This window comes from Melanotaenia boesemani, chromosome 20 (assembly GCF_017639745.1).
Source record: "Melanotaenia boesemani isolate fMelBoe1 chromosome 20, fMelBoe1.pri, whole genome shotgun sequence".
NCBI classification, from domain to species: Eukaryota; Metazoa; Chordata; class Actinopteri; order Atheriniformes; family Melanotaeniidae; genus Melanotaenia; species Melanotaenia boesemani.
This window is the reverse complement of record NC_055701.1, coordinates 21750750-21768381: the sequence shown is the minus strand read 5'-3', so window position 1 is coordinate 21768381 and position 17632 is coordinate 21750750. Positions and strand designations below refer to the sequence as shown.

The window sequence follows — 17632 nt, the reverse complement described above, 5'->3', positions numbered from 1 at the left end:
CAATTTCAAGCAGTCAGAGACACAAAGCCAGATGTCTGCCTGATATGTGAGGGATGTATTTTCATCTCACCTAGCAAGGATGGATCATGACTTTGCTCACAACTTCTGTTGGATACATTTCCTTCATATTGGATGAAATGTGTGACGTCATTACTTACAGCTTCCACATGCAGGTGACTGAAGTCATGCACATTTCAGACTCTAAAAACTAGCTCAAGGTGCAAATATGTCTCATAATCTTTCAAACATTTGGGTTATACGTTAATTATCTCACTGTTGAGTTGTTATGTGAATGAACAGTGGATATTATTTAATATAATTTCCTAAAAGAAATAGAAAATAAAGTGTCTGAGTGGTAGACTTCTAGTTACAGTAAATGATACTCATTAATTGCAGAGGCTACCTCAAGAGTCTGAGTTGGAAAATAGCTCCACATACAGCCGTGGGAAATTTGTCTGTTTGCAGGCACATTTAAATTAATTTTTTAAAAACCAAACTACAGACTTTTACAGAAACATACTGCAATTAGAAAACATCCTACTAACACTAGACTGTGCAGTTTCTAAAACTGCAGCAGATTTGCTCAGAATAGCTTTTTTATTTTAAGTGGAAATTGTCATCTGTGCTTTTATATATGGTTATAAACTTAAAACATAAGTCTGGCTTGTGATTAGTGGTGTATAGTGATTGCTGCATTTCATAAATCAGAAACACGATCCCATGAAGATATCTTTAATGATGATGTTAGTCTGTTCAACCAAACGTGCTACTCAAACATGTTGATTTTAGTGGATGAAGTTTGTTAACTAATCTAAAAAAAAGAAATCAAGCATCCTTGTTTTACTGATAATGTGCATGTTTCCCAACAAGTAACCAGAAAAATAACAGACAGACATGAATGGCTGGAAGCACAAAAAGCTGATGGAAAAGAGAGACAGAGGAGGAAAAAAATAAATGAAGGACCAAGCTGATTATACTTGGTCTCCTGCCACTTTATCAGCACATTTTCCTGAATCTTAACAACTTATGGTTGAACATCTGTCTGCACGAATCACAGGAAAAAAAACTCTTCAAAGATTATTGGATACATCTAACCACAAGAAAAGTTATTTAACTTAACATATAGACAGATTTAGTCTTAGATTCCAGAAAACCTGACTGATTGAAGTGCTTTGAGTAATGGTGAATTTGTCATGTGTTTGATGACATATTAAATTACGTTATTTGTCTTATACTTGTGGTAAATACAACGCTACAGCCAGCTCCCAGTTAGCTTATTAACTGTCCATTTGTGAATAGAAGATGCAGTTGCTCAACAGTCTGTGGTTGCTGTAGTCTGATTCTCCATCTTTCTATCCATCTGAGATAATAAATGTCACATTTCTATTTCACTGTGCTAAGTGACAATTGTTTTTTCAAGGTACTCCTAAGCCCATGTGGCTTTAGTTATCGGGATGTAATTACAGTTTCTCATGCAGGGCCACCTGAAATCAAGTCGTCAAGCAGTGGTTTCTGTTCTTGGTTTTTATGCCTTGAGATTTAACAAGTCCCTGAATCTTTTGACAGTATTTTTTACTGTATTTGATGGAAAATCTCACTTCTTGACAGGCATCCTAACAATTTCCAAAGAGATTTTTATTTTTTGTTTGTTTTGGTTTGTACAGGATGGATTTCCTCATGGAGTTTGGCACAAAGAGGTGACCCATAACCCATTCTTTCTCAGAAAGACTAAGCTTGCAGTGGATACTCCTTTTATACCCAATCCAGACACCCTTACCTGTCAAACTGACCTCTTTGCATTTTAAATGTAACTAATTAAAACAGTTTACCATCCTACACAAACATACAGAAATATAAATGTAAATTTTGACAAGGATTATGTACAGGGCTATTTCTTGGCAGCTGGCAGACTGAAATGGTTCTGTACTTTCTGTCACTACTCATAAAACTTCCCCATAAAACAGTTTTGTTTCAATAACACACAATAATTGGCTAACTGGTGCCTGGCTGTAGCTTCATATTAAGCAGACAGATGTGACGGTAGTATGAATTCTGATCTCATACACACTTTTACTGTCTTAAAGTGAAATAAGTGTGAAGTAAATTTAAATCTGACAAAAAGGACTAAGTTAATGACCTATTAGGGATCAGACAAATTTATTATCTCCCCTTGGCGACTGCAAAATCAAAGCTTGGCTAAGTACAGGAAAGCTGTTAAAGTGACAAGCTCCAACAGAAAAGTGACACAGTTTGAGGGGAAATAGCTCCAACACACAGAAAGCACAAAAATCATCAGGCTACATGATAAACAAACCCAAGCGACCACAATACCTTACTGCAAAATCAAAATGAAAGCTCTTTTTCCTTCAAAGAAAGAAAACATATCACAAAAAGATAAAACATATTATTCACACACACACACACCCACAGTGATGGAAAGACAGTGATGTTTAGAAACGCAAACAAAGCTCCACATTAGTGAAACGTTTACTTCAGGGTTTTTTTTCTTTCAAAAGAGGGTTGAATGAAAAACAGAAAATACAGAATAACAGTTGTTGTTTCTATTATTTATAAGTCTAAATGCTCATTTTGTGGCAAGATGACCAGCTGTTTACTACAGCTGTATTAACAGTATTTTCTGCTAACTGCCACAAAGGGAAAAAAAAAACTATTTTAAAGTCCGACCTAATTCTTCTTCTAACTTTGCCGCAGGCAGTGCTAATAGTATGTGATCAATAGTTTGCATCAACAAGAAAATAAATTTGTGAATTAATTTAATAGATATTTCATTAACATGTGGATTGTACAGGTATAAATCTAAAAAAAAAACAAAAAAAAAACATTTCAGTCCCCTTTAGAAAAAAAAAGGAGGAGTTCTGCGTTAGAAGCATTGTTAGAAGAAACATTAACGCCTAATAACTAAAGTCAGACTTGTTTCCCTCAAAATATATATTTTAGGGTTTAGGAAATACTTGTCTGCTGTTAAATGAGGGAAAAACATACCTCTTCTGTTTGTAAGTGAGCATGGCTTCTGCAATGGGAAGCTGGTGGGCCCCATTAGCTCCCACCATGTATTGCGTTACTCTCGACACCACATCTGGGGACTCCTGGGCTGTACGAGGACATGGTGATTATTACTCAGAACCTGAACAAATCAGTCATGTCAAAAACAAAGTACATGGTTGCTGATTTATAAGGTTTTATATAGCAGGATACAGTTAAAAAAAATTTTACTAGGTCCTTAAGTGAGTCAAATACAACATCAATGACGACAGCAAAGGACACTTTACACACAGAGAGTAAAAGGAGGCCCATTTTTTCAATTTAAATTTTAATAAGCAGCCATTGGTTTATGAACATATAGGCTGACGTCGAGACTTTGTTAAATTTCAACACCTTGAATCTTTTCTTCTCTGTTGTAAAGTTACTGCAGAGCTTCAGCTCATTGTGCTGCTGCATGACCAAAACTAATCTAAGCTTTCACTGGCAGACAGGTGGCCTCACATTTGACTTAGGATACATTGGGATACAGAGGCGTTCAAGGTTGATTCAGTGGCTGCAAGGTGTCCATGTCCTGCGGCTACAAGAAGCACATTGGTGATATCAAATGTGACACTGCTCACCATGAATAAACATCTTCACATTGTTCCAGAAGTTGTTTCTTCAGATGCAACTTTGTAAACCTAAGCTGTGCTGCCAAGTTGTTTTGAAAGCTGGATTGAAAGATTTCATTTGTGAATTATCTTTTTCTCTGTAGAATGATGGACTGGATAATGTAGAATTGGCTTTATTACCCTTCCCAGACTGATGGGCAGCAACAATTCTTTCTCAGAAATCATTGCAGATGTATTTCCTCCTTGGCATTGTGCTAAAATACACCCGACTGATTCAGACCAGCAAACTGCCAAGACTTCTTTAATAGTGGCACTCACACTTGATTCTGATTAGTTAATAAAGTGCATTTGATAAGCAGCACCTGGCTGATCCTCACCTTCTTATTTCCTATGGAAGCAGTGGGGGTATATTTAGTTTTTTACACACTGCTTCTTAGCTGCAACTTTTGGCTTAGTTTTTTGATGGACAAATAATGACATGATATAATATGAAAAGTGTTGTTGTTCATTTGATGTTGTATTTACAATTTTTTAGGACCTGATAATTGGGCTAATGGTTGTTTATTATGGCTTGTACACAAAGTCTTACAATTAAAACAGGGAGTTCTTTCCTTTTTTACACTTAGCTTAACTACTATTCTGGGATTTTGTAACAAATATAACCAATTTAAAAAAAATAGAGGTTTTCCGGAGGTCATCTGAGCTTTAAGTAAATGAGTTTATTGTTGCTAAGGAGAAATTTTTCAATGAGAAGAAACAGCCCACCAACAACAGGAGCTTCTGGCTTGTGAAACAGCTCCCTCCAGGCAGCATCTTGGAACAAACTGTTGTATCGATAATCAATAGTGCCAAGATATTTTGAGACTGGATGTGCACCTAAGGGCAATGAAAACGGGACATTCATCATCAGATAACTTAATTTTCAATTCCGGTCTTTGCCCTGCAAAAGATAACTAATGTAAACAAAATAAGACCTGCAAAATAAGAAGCAACACAGCAACATTTTACTACTGACTGGCCTACTGGTCTGTTACCAACCTAGAGGAATGATAAGGAACCTCATGTAGCCGAGCCAGTCTGGGGTCTTGTGGGAGAGGTGATCCACGAAAAGCCTCAGAACTGCACTGAGGTAGTGCTGCGCTCCAGCCACCGCAATCTTTATGGGAATGGGTGTCTGGGAGTTACAGTTGCAGCTAAGAGCAGAAACAAAACAACACAGTTCTTGATTTCTAACAGCAACAGACAGACAGGCGAAACATTTAAAAGCAGGCTTACAATCGCTGTATGCGAGACACAATGGTGTTGAACGCAGCTTGGATGTCGGCTGTGGTGCAGGTGCACACCACTGGCAGGTGATGGTTCTGCAGCATATCCGAAAGATACTGAGAGAGAAGGAACACGGGGACCAGATGAGAAACCAGAAATCACAAATAACAGCGGGAAGTTACATCAGTCTTTGCAACATGCAACTACTGGGAAACGTGTAAAGAAATGTATGTATTGTTACACGCTTGGATGTTTGAAGTAATTTTTTCATCACTTAGAATGAAATTTTTATACAGTTTGTACAAAATGCAGCCTTCTAGGAAACAGAAGACACAGTTGTTAACAGAAGCCATCATAAGTGTGTGGGCCAGACAGCAGTTCACTGTTCATCCACATTATGCTGCAAAGACACTGCATCAGAGGTACGAACACTGATGCTGGATCCAGACCAGCATTGACACTGTAAATGTTCTTGTCTTCTTTGTAGTGAATTAAATATTTATCCCTGATGGGAAATTATATTGTCGCTGTTTTAAATTACTGAGGAAAAATGAAAGTAAAACAGATGAAAAATGGTAGTGTAGCTGATAGATGCTAGTTGAGAAAAACCACAAGACTGCTATAGATACATAAAGGTGTTGTGTTTGTAGCCTGAAGATAACTGACCTGAAGATGTCATGTGCACTGTTGGTAAGAAATACAAATAATCTCTCAGTAGACAACAAGCACAGAAACTCTCAGCTATTAATCCATCTGCAGTCCCTGTTTGCTTGTATAATCTAACAGCCACAAACATTCACAAACACCAGAGTTTGCTTCTGCCGCTTCTGCCTTTTAATTTAATACTTTGTTTCACGTCTCCCTTGACTTACACTGATTTTCCTACTTTAAAATCTGCAGTCTGCATCATATAATGTAGTTCTTTTATTTTTTATTTGTTATACTTCGCAAACTACAGAGCAGGGAAAACGATGTTAGCAATTGTTAGCCAATGTTGCTAACTCTATCTCTCTATCAGCCTATCAGGCTAATAACAATAACAAGGCTGTTATCCATCCTGTGCCTGTGTATTTCTTATTGTAAAATTCATTGTAGCTTTGGTTCTTTTTTGGTACATTTTTTGTCTCAGGAGTTGTTAGTCTGCAAGGTGTACTTTAACTTATGGTAATCACATTGTAAGTGAAATTATTGCCCATGCAAGAAACACTGTAATATAAATCAAAACTTTACAATTTAATATCAAAGCCCATCTCTCACCTGGCCCTGCCAGTCGGACGTATTGATGAGGATGATGCTGTCGGGGAGATGGTTATCAGAAACCAGGATGTGGTTTAGTTGGTCATACACAGTTTTTCTTGGGATCTGGGTGAATACAAACAAGAAAACACTTTCTCTTTATTGCCTGCCTCACTCCTTGTCTAAGTCTTTTTTTTTTTTTACACACTTATACTCTTGCTTTGCAAAACATCTATTTATCCCCCCTCCAAAAAATGATTAATCCTCACATTAACTGATCTTTTATGATTATAAAAATCCTTTCTTAAACCATCTACAGAAAGAGAACTTAATGCGAGCGTGAGGCCTTTGCTTCGTCATGCAGCTGCAGTTCTGTCTTCCTACCTGTAGGTGGCAGCGGGTATCCAGAGACCGCTCGTTGTCCAGGCTGTTGGCCCTCTCGTTCTGTGGTCTGCTGGGCTGGCGCTCCTTCAAGGATGTGCTCCTGCCTCGTCTCCCAGCCAACTTTGGTTCCTGCCTAAAAAAAAATGAAACAGGAAGTTAAGAAAGAGAGTGGCTCTATGTGTCGGATGCAGGGCTACTTCAGCACTACGTCCTGTAAACTGCTGATGTTAAACATGTCTTATTATAATGTCTTTAAGGCATTTCAGTCACAGACATTTGATTCCATGTATAAAATGTGGAAACAGTGGGTTATGTACCTGTTGGATGAAATGATGAGGGATTCTGTTTTGGTCATTTTGCCACTTGGTGGCAGTCTTTCCAAAAATGTGTCCATATTATCCATCTCCAGCTCTGTGGTGGGAGTCACCGCCTCTGGTTGTTCCTGGGGGAAAACAAATATGGAGAAAATAAAGAAAAAGGCTTAAAGGTTATAAACAGACAGAAGCCGATTTTCACATTTTAAATGTCTCAACAGTCTCTGAAGATTTTAACTGTAACTGATGTGATTTATGTCAACTGTGTCATACAGTGTCCAAATAATATGGAGGACAGTTTCTGCACTTTCAAAGGCTGAGAAACGTTCACATCTTCTCTTTTTCTTTAAAATAATAACACTCAGGAAGCACTTTTTCATACTCACAAAGGAGGCATTATCAGACACACCATCGTCTGGAAACTTGGTTCCACCACAGTTGGTTTTATCCAGATCGATCTGGAATGAAATGGTGGGAAAAAACAAACATTACCAGCTTCTGATGAGGTCCCACTTTGATTTCACAGAAAAAATAAAAATATTGTTTGATTAACATCTTATGATGGGATCTGAGGTCATCTGAAGCCCTACAGTTCCACAAACAAGCTGTCGTGGTTTAAATCTGCAGACTGGTGGGAAAAATCTCTGCAAGGAAACAACATTTTCAGGACACCAGCAGTCAGAACAGGTCGGGGGTTTCTCTGTTAGAGAGCTTGACTCAACGTAAAAGAAGCAAAACAGAGCAGGAGATTTTAGATGAAGTGATGTTGCATGATGAGAACATGCAGAAAGAAAACTTCCTCCCTGCTGATTTTCTGTGCTGGAGGAAAAAAAGGTCTCACCGGGCTGGGAGGCTCCCTGTGGCTCCGACTACTGTGGATGCTGCCGATCTCAGTTTGAGAGCTGGAGAGGGAGAGACCCTCGAAATATGGCCTGAAACAGAAGAAGATATTAACTCAAAAAGACATGTTTATGTCATTTTAAACGTGGCCTGCTGAGGCTTTGACCGGCTTCATATACATGTTATCGTTTATAGCATTGTGTTCTTTACTAAAGTGATTTGAATATTTAATTAGCAAAATCCTTCTGTTTTTATTCATACTTTACAATGTGTTCCAACTTGTTTGGATACAGTTTGAAGGATATTTTCTCTGGATGTGGAGGAGCTTGTTTCAGCGTTTTGGTGTTTTAAGTTGGAACAAATAAGAAGCAAATTCTTACTATCCACTGGTTTTCTCTCTTTTTTTTTTTTTTGTTGTTTAATTTATGAATTCTCTTTTTCTTGGATATTTTAGTCATGTGTATCTTTATCTAAATATGGTTAAAAAAGAAATTAACAAAAAGGAATGCTTGAGAAAATAATATAGTTTATTATTATTTTAATATATACTCTAATCCAAAATAGATGGGACAGTGTATAACATGCATATAAAAAGAGAATGAAATGAAAAGTAAATCTAATAATAATTTATTCAAAATAAAACACAGAAAGCATATGAAATGTTTACCTACTTGATGAAAAATATTTGCTCAACCTAAATTTGATAACAGCAACATGTCTCAAAAATAATAAAAAAAGTAAGTGGCATTAACAAAAAACAGCTGGAGGAACATGTTGCATCTAATTAGGATAAATGGCAACAGGCCAGTAACATCACTACGTATAAAGAAGAGCTCCTTAGAGAAGCAGAGGTTATGCCTGTGCAGCTGCATGGGCAAAGTTATGGATTATAGAAAAAATTATGGAGCAATTTCAGTGAAATATTCATCAGTGTCAAATTGCAAAAACAAAAACATGACATTAACTAAACTTTCCAATAAACTGGAGACATTTCTGTACAAAGGACACAGCTGAAGATCAATACTGGATCTCAGACAGCACTGTATTAAAAACAGGAATGATTCTGTCCTGGAAGTCGCTGCAAGAGCTCAGGAACAGAAATCATTATCTGTGAGCAGAATTCACTCTGAAATGCAGCTTAGAGCACTATCTTTCAAAGAAGAAGCCATGTGTGAACAGAAAGAGCACAAACCCTGCACATCTGATGTTGTGGAGCAGACAACTTGCATATCTGGAAAGACACCACCAATGTATTTCAGAGAATACCTTGCATATTTTAGCAGGACAAGCTAAACTATACAACTCATCTAATACACCAACTTCCTGTCAAATTCAAGATGCTCCAATACTTCTCCTGAAATAGTAAACTGGCTCATTTTCAAACATCAGATATGTTTTCTATTTTTTATTGCAAATAAAATGTTGGTTCACAATATCAGCAAATCAATGAATTCAGTTTTTATTTAGATTTTAGACAGCGGCCAACTTTTTTTGGGAGTGGAGTGGAATATTTGTAAAACGTATTGAACAATGTAACTAATAAAAAAACAAGTAGATTAAAGATACTGGATGACCTCAGTGGAAATCAATGGAGATTTTCTAAATTAATCTTGAAAACATGTTGAAACTTAACAGTAACAATTTTTTATTTCACTCATTTGATTTCATTTTACTTCTCAAAGAGAAACAGAGACCCGTACTCACTTGAGTTTGGGTTTTGGTGTGCTGAGGACACTGTCGTCATCATCCAGCTCCGGACCGCTGTCGCTGGGATTCTCGAATTCCACACTGTCCAGATCCAGATCCTCTTCTTCTACTTCAGGAGGCGGCTCTGCAGGGTCCTGCTCCGAGTCCAACACCTTCACAAGCAAGCACATGAAAACTCTAGTCATGAGGGGAAAAAGAAAATCTGAGCAATGAAGGATTAAAACACCCACCTCATCTGAAACTCTGAACCGCTTCAGGAGAGCCACAACTCGCTGCTTAAAGTTCTGCTGCTAAAACACAGAAGAACAAATGTATAAAGTCAGCTTTAGGCCCAGTTCTTTAGTCATCACAGAGAAAAGAGCTACAACCAGCTGCTCCGGCTCAATAATTTCACCAGAAGTAGATACATTTGCACTGATGGCTGATGCTTTTATTGTGTTTACACTTGTGACAATCAATAATAAAATAACATTGTGGTCTATATGCTTCAGTAGGGCTTTCATCTCTTGTTTCTGGTCCCAAAGCCTTAATGACAACAAAATAATGTTTTCTGCCCTTAAGAGAATATATTTGGGTGCCAAAGGTCATTATTAACTCAGTGCTCCTTATCTGACAAAGAAGGAAAATCGAGCCTTCTTATCTTTTATCTCCACCCAGTTTCAACATCAGGTCATGTTGCATTCACTGTACCTTGGAAGTGAGAAGTCGAAATTTATTGGTTCTTGCTTTTTTGCTTTGCTAATAACAGCAAATTGCCATTAGCAGTTTTCCATTTCACTTAGATTAGTTATCTAACTTACTTAGATAACTGTGCTTGTGAAGATAGAAATTCTGATTTTCCATTTGCCATTAAATGCACCTTCTGAAACTCTGCCATTACTAAAATAAACTCGTAAAAGCAGCTCATATAAATAATACTTCTTAAGGTCAATCTTAAAAAATACATTAACAGAAGACTGGAGGAACCGTGAAGTTCAGGGTTTTTAAGGTTGAAATGTGACAAAAGAGTTTGTCCCTAATTTGTACCTGAGTATAAACGTGTCAGCTGGCCGTTATTATCTGCTGTGCACACCTTCAACAACCTCAAGATTCTACCTAAAAGAGGGATCAGTATCAATTATCTGTGGCCAAACGGCAGATTAAGCAAATGTAAATATCTAAAAAAACAAACTGCCACTCAAGTAATCAGTTTATGGCATGAGCTCTCAGACTATGTTCTGTATTGTCTTTTAGAAGATAATAATGTGCTGCAAGGGTTAGAAAGATCTCAAAAGAGGCAGATCTTGTAGAAGAGAGGAATGGAGTGGGTGACTACGCCCTAAAACTGGCCTGTCTAAAAAGAGCTGTAAATTTGTGGTAGAAACAATGAGCTGTTGTATCTCTACAACATGTTTTACTACAGCATGTTTCAGATATTTAACTAAAACTTCAGAATATTGCATCAGCTTGTGAAAAAGGGCATATTTTGGCTCTAAAATGTGTTTGATTTGACTCATAAGGCAAATGACTGTATGATAAACCACATCAGGCACACTGAGCTGCAGCTCCCAAACAAACACTCTGTTCCTCTAAGTGTAAACTTAGATAATAGACACAATATGGTGCCAACAAGCTTTTGTGGATGCCTGCAGCTTCCTTCATTGCAGTTTTTTACATCCAACCTCTTTTTGTTTGGGAGTGCTGTGTGGTAGTTTTGCTTCAAGAATGAACAAGTGCAAGACAATTATACTTTGTTTCTGTGTTGGGAAAAACTAAAACAGAAGTAAAAAGAGAACACATCACATCTTGTGTGTTTTGTCTGGTGGATTGTGCTGAAAGTATAAGGGGGGGGGGGGGGGGGGGGTAAGTTTAGGCTGTTTCTTGGCCTGACACATGGACTCCCTGAAGGTGAACCACTGAAAGCCAAAATACTAAAGAGTTGGCCTGCTGCACATTCAAAGGTTTTTTTTCCTGTAGCTTGGGGTGCTTGTTCTCATTCATGCTTCTTACTCTGGTGATGGAGGGAGTCCTTACGATTGACCTTCTCTGCTTTTTTGGCTTCCTCACATCAAACTCATCATCCTCAAGATCCTGTAAACATACAGAATTGGACATGAATGAAGTTTTCCTTTACAAACCAGCTAGTGCAAAGACATCCTTGTGACTCAAATAATAGATTAAATATTAACCCAGGAACCACTGATCAGGCTAAAGCAAATCATCTCACGAATCTAAAAGCTGAAATGATTTCCAGGCGGACTCACCTGTCCCTGCACGGCGTCATCACTGGCCTCCTGCTCCGAGGAGAAGCTCTCATACTCTTCCTCCGAGTAGTTATCTGCAGTAGATGATAAGTAGGAAGATTAAAAGCTTGAAAGTGTAGTGGATGCCTCATACATATTGCAATGAGCCTTTTAAAATTGACAAGTAGCCAGGTTCTAAATATACATCAGGTATATAGTGCATGCAGGTCTGTGTGCTGCCTGAATTTTATTGCTTTCTGCTCATTTGGGAGAAGGAAAACCACCCTGAACCTTGTGATACCCATTCTGTATATCAGCATATCATCAAGCATGATAATGATGACATTGTGCTGTTTTGCATTCAGAACATCTTGGGTAATGAGAAGCAAAGCATACCAGAGCATTTGATCTTCTGTCCTCCCTGCAGGGCTGCCTCCTCGTGATCTATTGGCTGACTGGACAGGGAAAAGATCCAGATCTCTGCAACTTTGCCAAGCATGTCTTTCTGGTTGCTGCAGAGAGGGAGAACCTGACCTCCCTCGGTCGGGTGCTGCATCACCTGGTAGCGGCAAAAAATGCACATCAGAGGATAGAAAGAATTTAAAAAAAATGTAGACATTCCAAGAAGTAAAAGTTAAAACAAATTAAGCAGAACATATTTACTTTATTGTCACAATTTAATTGCAAATCTACCCTTATACAGACTTCATTTCAGCATCTGCTCATCATCATCCTAATCTTTTTTTATGCTTGAATTGATTATATTTGTAAAAAAAAAAAGGAGTAGCTAAAGTGTAATACATCAACTTTGATTGAATGCTTGTCTTTAAGGCCAAGGAATGAGTTGAGCTTATAAACAGTGTCACAGTACAACAACTACTGATGCTTTGTGGAAACAGACGTGTTATAACTCCATATCTTTTCTCATTTTTTTTCTCACTGCAGAATATTTCCACTAGCAGAGCAAGATCATGTTATCTCTGCATCATAACTGTTATAGCTAAGTTATCACTATTAGGCCACTGGTAAGAGCATTTAAAGGAATTTGTTAAACCCGAGGGACTTTGTTATCCTACAGGGAGTAAAGCACGAGGATTTTGGGAGATCTGAGCTCCTCCTTGAAGCCAACATCATGAAGGACTCTAAAGTGGCATGGCAGCACTGGATGAGATACCCTGAGTTGTTTTGGCTGATACACTCTATTACATTGTAGAGATTTCAGAGAAAGTAAGTCTGGACTTCTATAAGGAAGGACAGCAGAGGGTATGTGCTAATTATCATGGTATCATACTCTCTGTGAAAGGGTAGTGGAAGGGAGATTAAGATCAACTATTATGCCCCTGACTGTGACACAGCAGACTGTCTTTTTACGCTCTCACAGATTAATCTGGGGCCTGGGTGTTTGTCAATCCAGGTGACATGTGCTTTGTGGACTTGGACAAGTCATGTGACCGGGTTTTCTGAGAGATCCTGTGGAAGGTGCCTGAAGTAAACAGGGTGTTAAGGTTGCTTAAGTTATGAATGCATCTGGAAAGGTAACAACATCAAACAGAAGTCACATCTTTGATCCCTGTGAATGATCCCTGGAAACATCAGTGACCTCCAAAACTGACTTGAGCAGTCTGCAGGTATGAGTGGTGCAGCTGGAATATAAGTGTGAAGAAATACTTCTCTCTCTGTGAAGAATGGAGGAGTTAAGTATCTTCAGTGAGCTCAGTGAGCTTGGTTCAGCTTCTGCAGTAATGCACTTGCTGTTCCATACCTGAGCAGTGAGTCATTAAGAAAGTCTCTTGATTTACCACTTACTCTAGCAGCTGAGATGATTTCTCTGTACACACTGGGAGTCTCACTCCTCATGAAGAACTGTGAAGTTTAGAAATTCAGCGATGCCTCCTAGAAGCCTCCCCTTTGAGATTTACTGAGCCCCACAAAAAACAGGCAGCCTATTGGAGCCGATTGGCTCGGGATCTCCCAGGAGGAGTCAAAGGGAGTTGGTTTGGAGAGTGAATGGATGGGTTACATGTTTCCCCACTTCCCACAGTTTATGCCAACCATGAAGTCTGAATTTAAGTGTGATTTATGTTGTTATTTGAGGCTGTGAGTAAACAATTCAACACTCTTGATACTGAGATCCAATGCAGCAGGAATATGGAGGAAAAAGACATATGATAATTTCCTAACAATTAATAAATAAAAATAAAAAATAAATATTTAGTAAAAGCAAATAGATACATAAAATAAATACGTAAAAAGAAATAAAATAAACAAAGGCCAGAAGGGGTTTGTCCCTAATTTGCAGCAACAGGAGTCAAAGGGTTAAAAGTATATGACGTCACCTTGGTGCTCAGAAAACAAACAAAAACCATTCAGTCCTTTACAGGCTTGTGGGCTCACCTATAGCCCCATCTCTCCCCATCTTCAAATTTCTTTCTACATTATGTAAGAAATGCTCTACAAGATGCTTGTTGTTGTTTATTTCAGCTTGGATGTGCTGCACTGTGACGACATGCACACCTGAGCCACTGTATTGATGGAGAGGCTCCACCAATGCAGCTGTCTGCCAAGTGCCTTGTTCAACATCATCCCATCAAAAGAAATTTACCATTTTCCTTGACTAAGTCACCCCAGATACTCACATTCTCCTCACAAACACCTGTGACTTAAGGACAACACCCCTCTGTCCCAGTGCATTCCCTGGAGACCAGGACAGCCTTCAGCAATTTACATCGTATCATGGTTGGTGTTGTGTGTCTTTCTTTCCTTAAGCTGAAAATTCAAGATGCATTTCTTTCTTGTGGTAAAGGACAACTCCTTTACTTTCCTTCTTTGTTCCTCCCTCTCAGGTTCCAAAATGATTTTCTTTTCTTCTCTCAGCTGCTGAGATGTCCTTAATAAGCTCCACTGAGCTTTGTCAGCCATATGGGATCTCCTTTGTGTATCAGCATCATGTGCACAATAATTAAGCCCTTTATTTGTGTATTCTAGATTTTCTTCAGTGAGAAGAAGCAATCTGTCCGCAGGCTGCGATAAGTTCAGTGTTTCTACAAAGATGCTGCAGATGCACAATTTTTTACACTTGATTTTCCAACCTCTATTTAATGCTTGATATATTCCTGTGCAAACATTCAAACTAGGTTTAGCAGCTTCAAGTCACATTAAAATGTCTCAGCAAGAATTGTGATAATAAATATGTGCATGATTTCTTAGAAAAATAAGTGCAATCTTAGGATTTGATTTTGTAAAATAAGGATCTTAGTTTAGGATAATAAGCAAGTAAACTGGAGATAAGGATATCTATGCACCGGATGACATTCTAAAAATGTGTTCAGGAAAATCAGAGTATTTAAAATATAAACCATTTCTTCAGTCATTTCCTTGCAAAGAGTAATTTTAAAAGGTCAGGAGTTATTGAAGAGTAGGCAGCAACAGGCAAAGTCTAGCAGTATATGTCAAACTACAGCTCCAGCTTCCACCACCCTCTCATTAAATGTTCACACCATTTCTAACACTAACAGCCTGTTAGAGGTGAAGCAACTTTCTCTTCCTGCCTGTTAAGAGACTTCAAAATACACAAAGTGCAGCACAAGTAAGCTACATTTTTATCATTTATATGCTGCAAACACACAAACACAGCCTGTGGTGGTTTACAAATATCTAAATCTGTGGTAAACATTATGAATGTTGGCTGAAGCGTGGTCTCACCATACCTCTGCCATATCAATAGATCCCACTGCAAGGGTCTTGTAGCCTAAGATAGTTCGATTCTTGTATCTTTTCCGCCTTTGGAGCATGATCTGCAGCTTGTTTCCTTCTCGTTTTAAGAAGTGCGGGTACTAAGAAGGTAGGAAACAGAAAAAAAATTTTAATTAATTGGTCTGATATGTCAAAAGCCAAATACAACATTGAAACACTTTCTTTCTACCACAGAGCTCAATAGGTTTCAAACCTACACATTACCAGTAACCCATCCTGCTGCAATGGGAAACATTGTTTGTGGTCAACATTGAGTCAGTTTTAGCAAGTATCTTGCTAAAAGGTAGTTAGTAGGAAATATATAAACTGTTAGTTAGGAACATGCTTAAAATATTTTTTTTAAAAACATACCCTCTTTCAGCTTTTTCTAACTAACTCCTTTTAACTCTTGTTCTCTGTTCTTTTTAAACGGAGCCCACAAGAGAAACTTAAAGACAACATAAAATCACCTTTTCAATGTACAGTGAACCATGCTTTTGTCATGTTAAATCCTGTTTTGTAAGTCGCAATGGTCACAAAACTTCTGTAACTGTGTCAAATAAAATTAGAAAATCAAAAACGAGCAGATTATAACTTACATTTGTGAGCCATCTTACATTTTCAAAAGACTCAAAAGAAGCTGAGAAAAAGTACAAAGGAAACTACAGAGACCATTTAGTGACATCCATAGAAAATAATTTCATCAGTGCCCTCGCCAGTGTTGCCAAATTAGTGACTTTGTCGCTATATTTAGTGAGTTTTCAGACCCCTGTAGCAACTCTTTTTATAAACAGTAGACTAGTGACAGCGACTGCTGGATGATCCTGCGCTGGCTTACCGTCAGAGTAATGTCTATTAATAAAGAGTGTAGACAAAAATATTTAAAAAGTTAAGTGTCGTGACATGTTCCAGACTCCTAATTAAAAAAAAAACAAAATACACTTAAAAAACTGAACTAAAAATAAAGAAAATATCGACATAAAATTTTTATTTATTTATTTATTTAGCTGTTCTAGTCATTTTTAGGTTGTCTTTTTTATCAATTGTTGCCTTTCCCACTACATCCCTCTTTATGGCAGCATCCATTACAACTATATGTACTAGGTTGATTATGCTAATTAGCGACTTCTAGCTACTTTTAGGACAGCCAATAGCTACCTTTCATACTGAAGAGTTGGCAAGAGTGGCCCTCGCCTTACTACATCCTGGCCTAGACACATTTTACAAAAAGATTGTGTCTCCATGGAAAACTTTTAAAAAAAAGATAACTATCCCTAATATACCTAAAATAAATTATAAGGCATTTATAACATTTGGGTACAACTTAATAATGCATGTTAGCAATCCAACATAGCAACACGAGGCCACATGATACCTCACTTTTAGACACAAGTAATCTGTGTGAGTGCAATAAAATATTCTCTCCTCTGATGTCACCAGACTAGCATGCTGCTGGCTTTAGCTTCTTTACGTGGTTTTACTGAATATATTTTTATTAGCAAAAATATAGAGCAGCAGAAGCTAAACTAAACAGATCCACAGCTAAGCTAAACATACCAATGGTAGCTTAGCTTGCTAATAGCGTAGTTTTTAATGTAACCAACATCACTTTGTTTTGTTTTTCTTTTTTTAGAGTTTTGAACATGATAGATTTCAGATAACTTTTTAAAATCACATAATAAATAAATAAAAATACATATAATAAAAATAATATTGTTACTGTGACAAATGTTTAGAGATTTCTTTCTCCATTTCCTTTCTCTAAGTTTGGACTCAGGGGAGCTGCAGTGAATGATGGGTAATTTTGATATTCAGCTACATGTGAAGTGAAGAACAGTTGTTCAGTTCTTTACAACGCATTTCAAAGTCCACCTTGAACTGAGCCTTTCTGCTCCCCATAGGCTGGAGTCATGCTTAACATATATGAAAAGCTTCCAGAGTCAATTCCAAAGGAAATTACTAGCAAACTGGAACACCCCCACTTTCATTTCACGCATAAACTTCATGCAAGTATGAACAGTATCTCCAGTAACACATTATACAACTCATCCCACATATATCTAACCATTTTTTATAAACCTAAATATAAAGCTAAGACTTATGAACAGAGGGTTTATTTGGCAATACTTTACTATAAAACTTTTTTCCTTTACCTGCAGTGAGAAGGTGAGAGCCAGATCGGTCTCCACTGACCCACTGGGTGGCAGCACAATCTCATGGGACCTTAAAATACGTTTGGAGCCCTGTGGGCATAAGAACAAAAGTCTGGTGTTTGATTTCTTGTACACAAGTCTCATTTAGGTAGCCTGCAGCAAAG

General features: G+C 37.8%; 1 protein-coding gene across 4 annotated transcripts in view; it reads right to left on the bottom strand.

Moving 5' to 3' along the window:
- Nucleotides 1-17632, bottom strand: part of pacs2 (phosphofurin acidic cluster sorting protein 2) — a 74481-nt gene that overhangs the window by 8854 nt on the left and 47995 nt on the right. For 2 of the 4 annotated variants that reach the window (XM_041971264.1, XM_041971267.1), the window contains exons 3-19: nt 17469-17558; nt 15291-15416; nt 11980-12142; nt 11605-11678; nt 11351-11431; nt 9592-9651; nt 9359-9513; nt 7656-7746; nt 7201-7272; nt 6818-6942; nt 6501-6633; nt 6138-6242; nt 4890-4996; nt 4653-4807; nt 4380-4490; nt 3004-3112; nt 2332-2364 (exon numbers count right to left, since the gene is read on the bottom strand). In XM_041971264.1, coding sequence (XP_041827198.1) covers nt 2332-2364; nt 3004-3112; nt 4380-4490; nt 4653-4807; nt 4890-4996; nt 6138-6242; nt 6501-6633; nt 6818-6942; nt 7201-7272; nt 7656-7746; nt 9359-9513; nt 9592-9651; nt 11351-11431; nt 11605-11678; nt 11980-12142; nt 15291-15416; nt 17469-17558 — 1790 coding nt within the window. The remainder of the gene's footprint in view (nt 1-2331; nt 2365-3003; nt 3113-4379; nt 4491-4652; nt 4808-4889; nt 4997-6137; nt 6243-6500; nt 6634-6817; nt 6943-7200; nt 7273-7655; nt 7747-9358; nt 9514-9591; nt 9652-11350; nt 11432-11604; nt 11679-11979; nt 12143-15290; nt 15417-17468; nt 17559-17632) is intronic. The other 2 variants (XM_041971265.1, XM_041971266.1) reach the window with 2 other exon arrangements.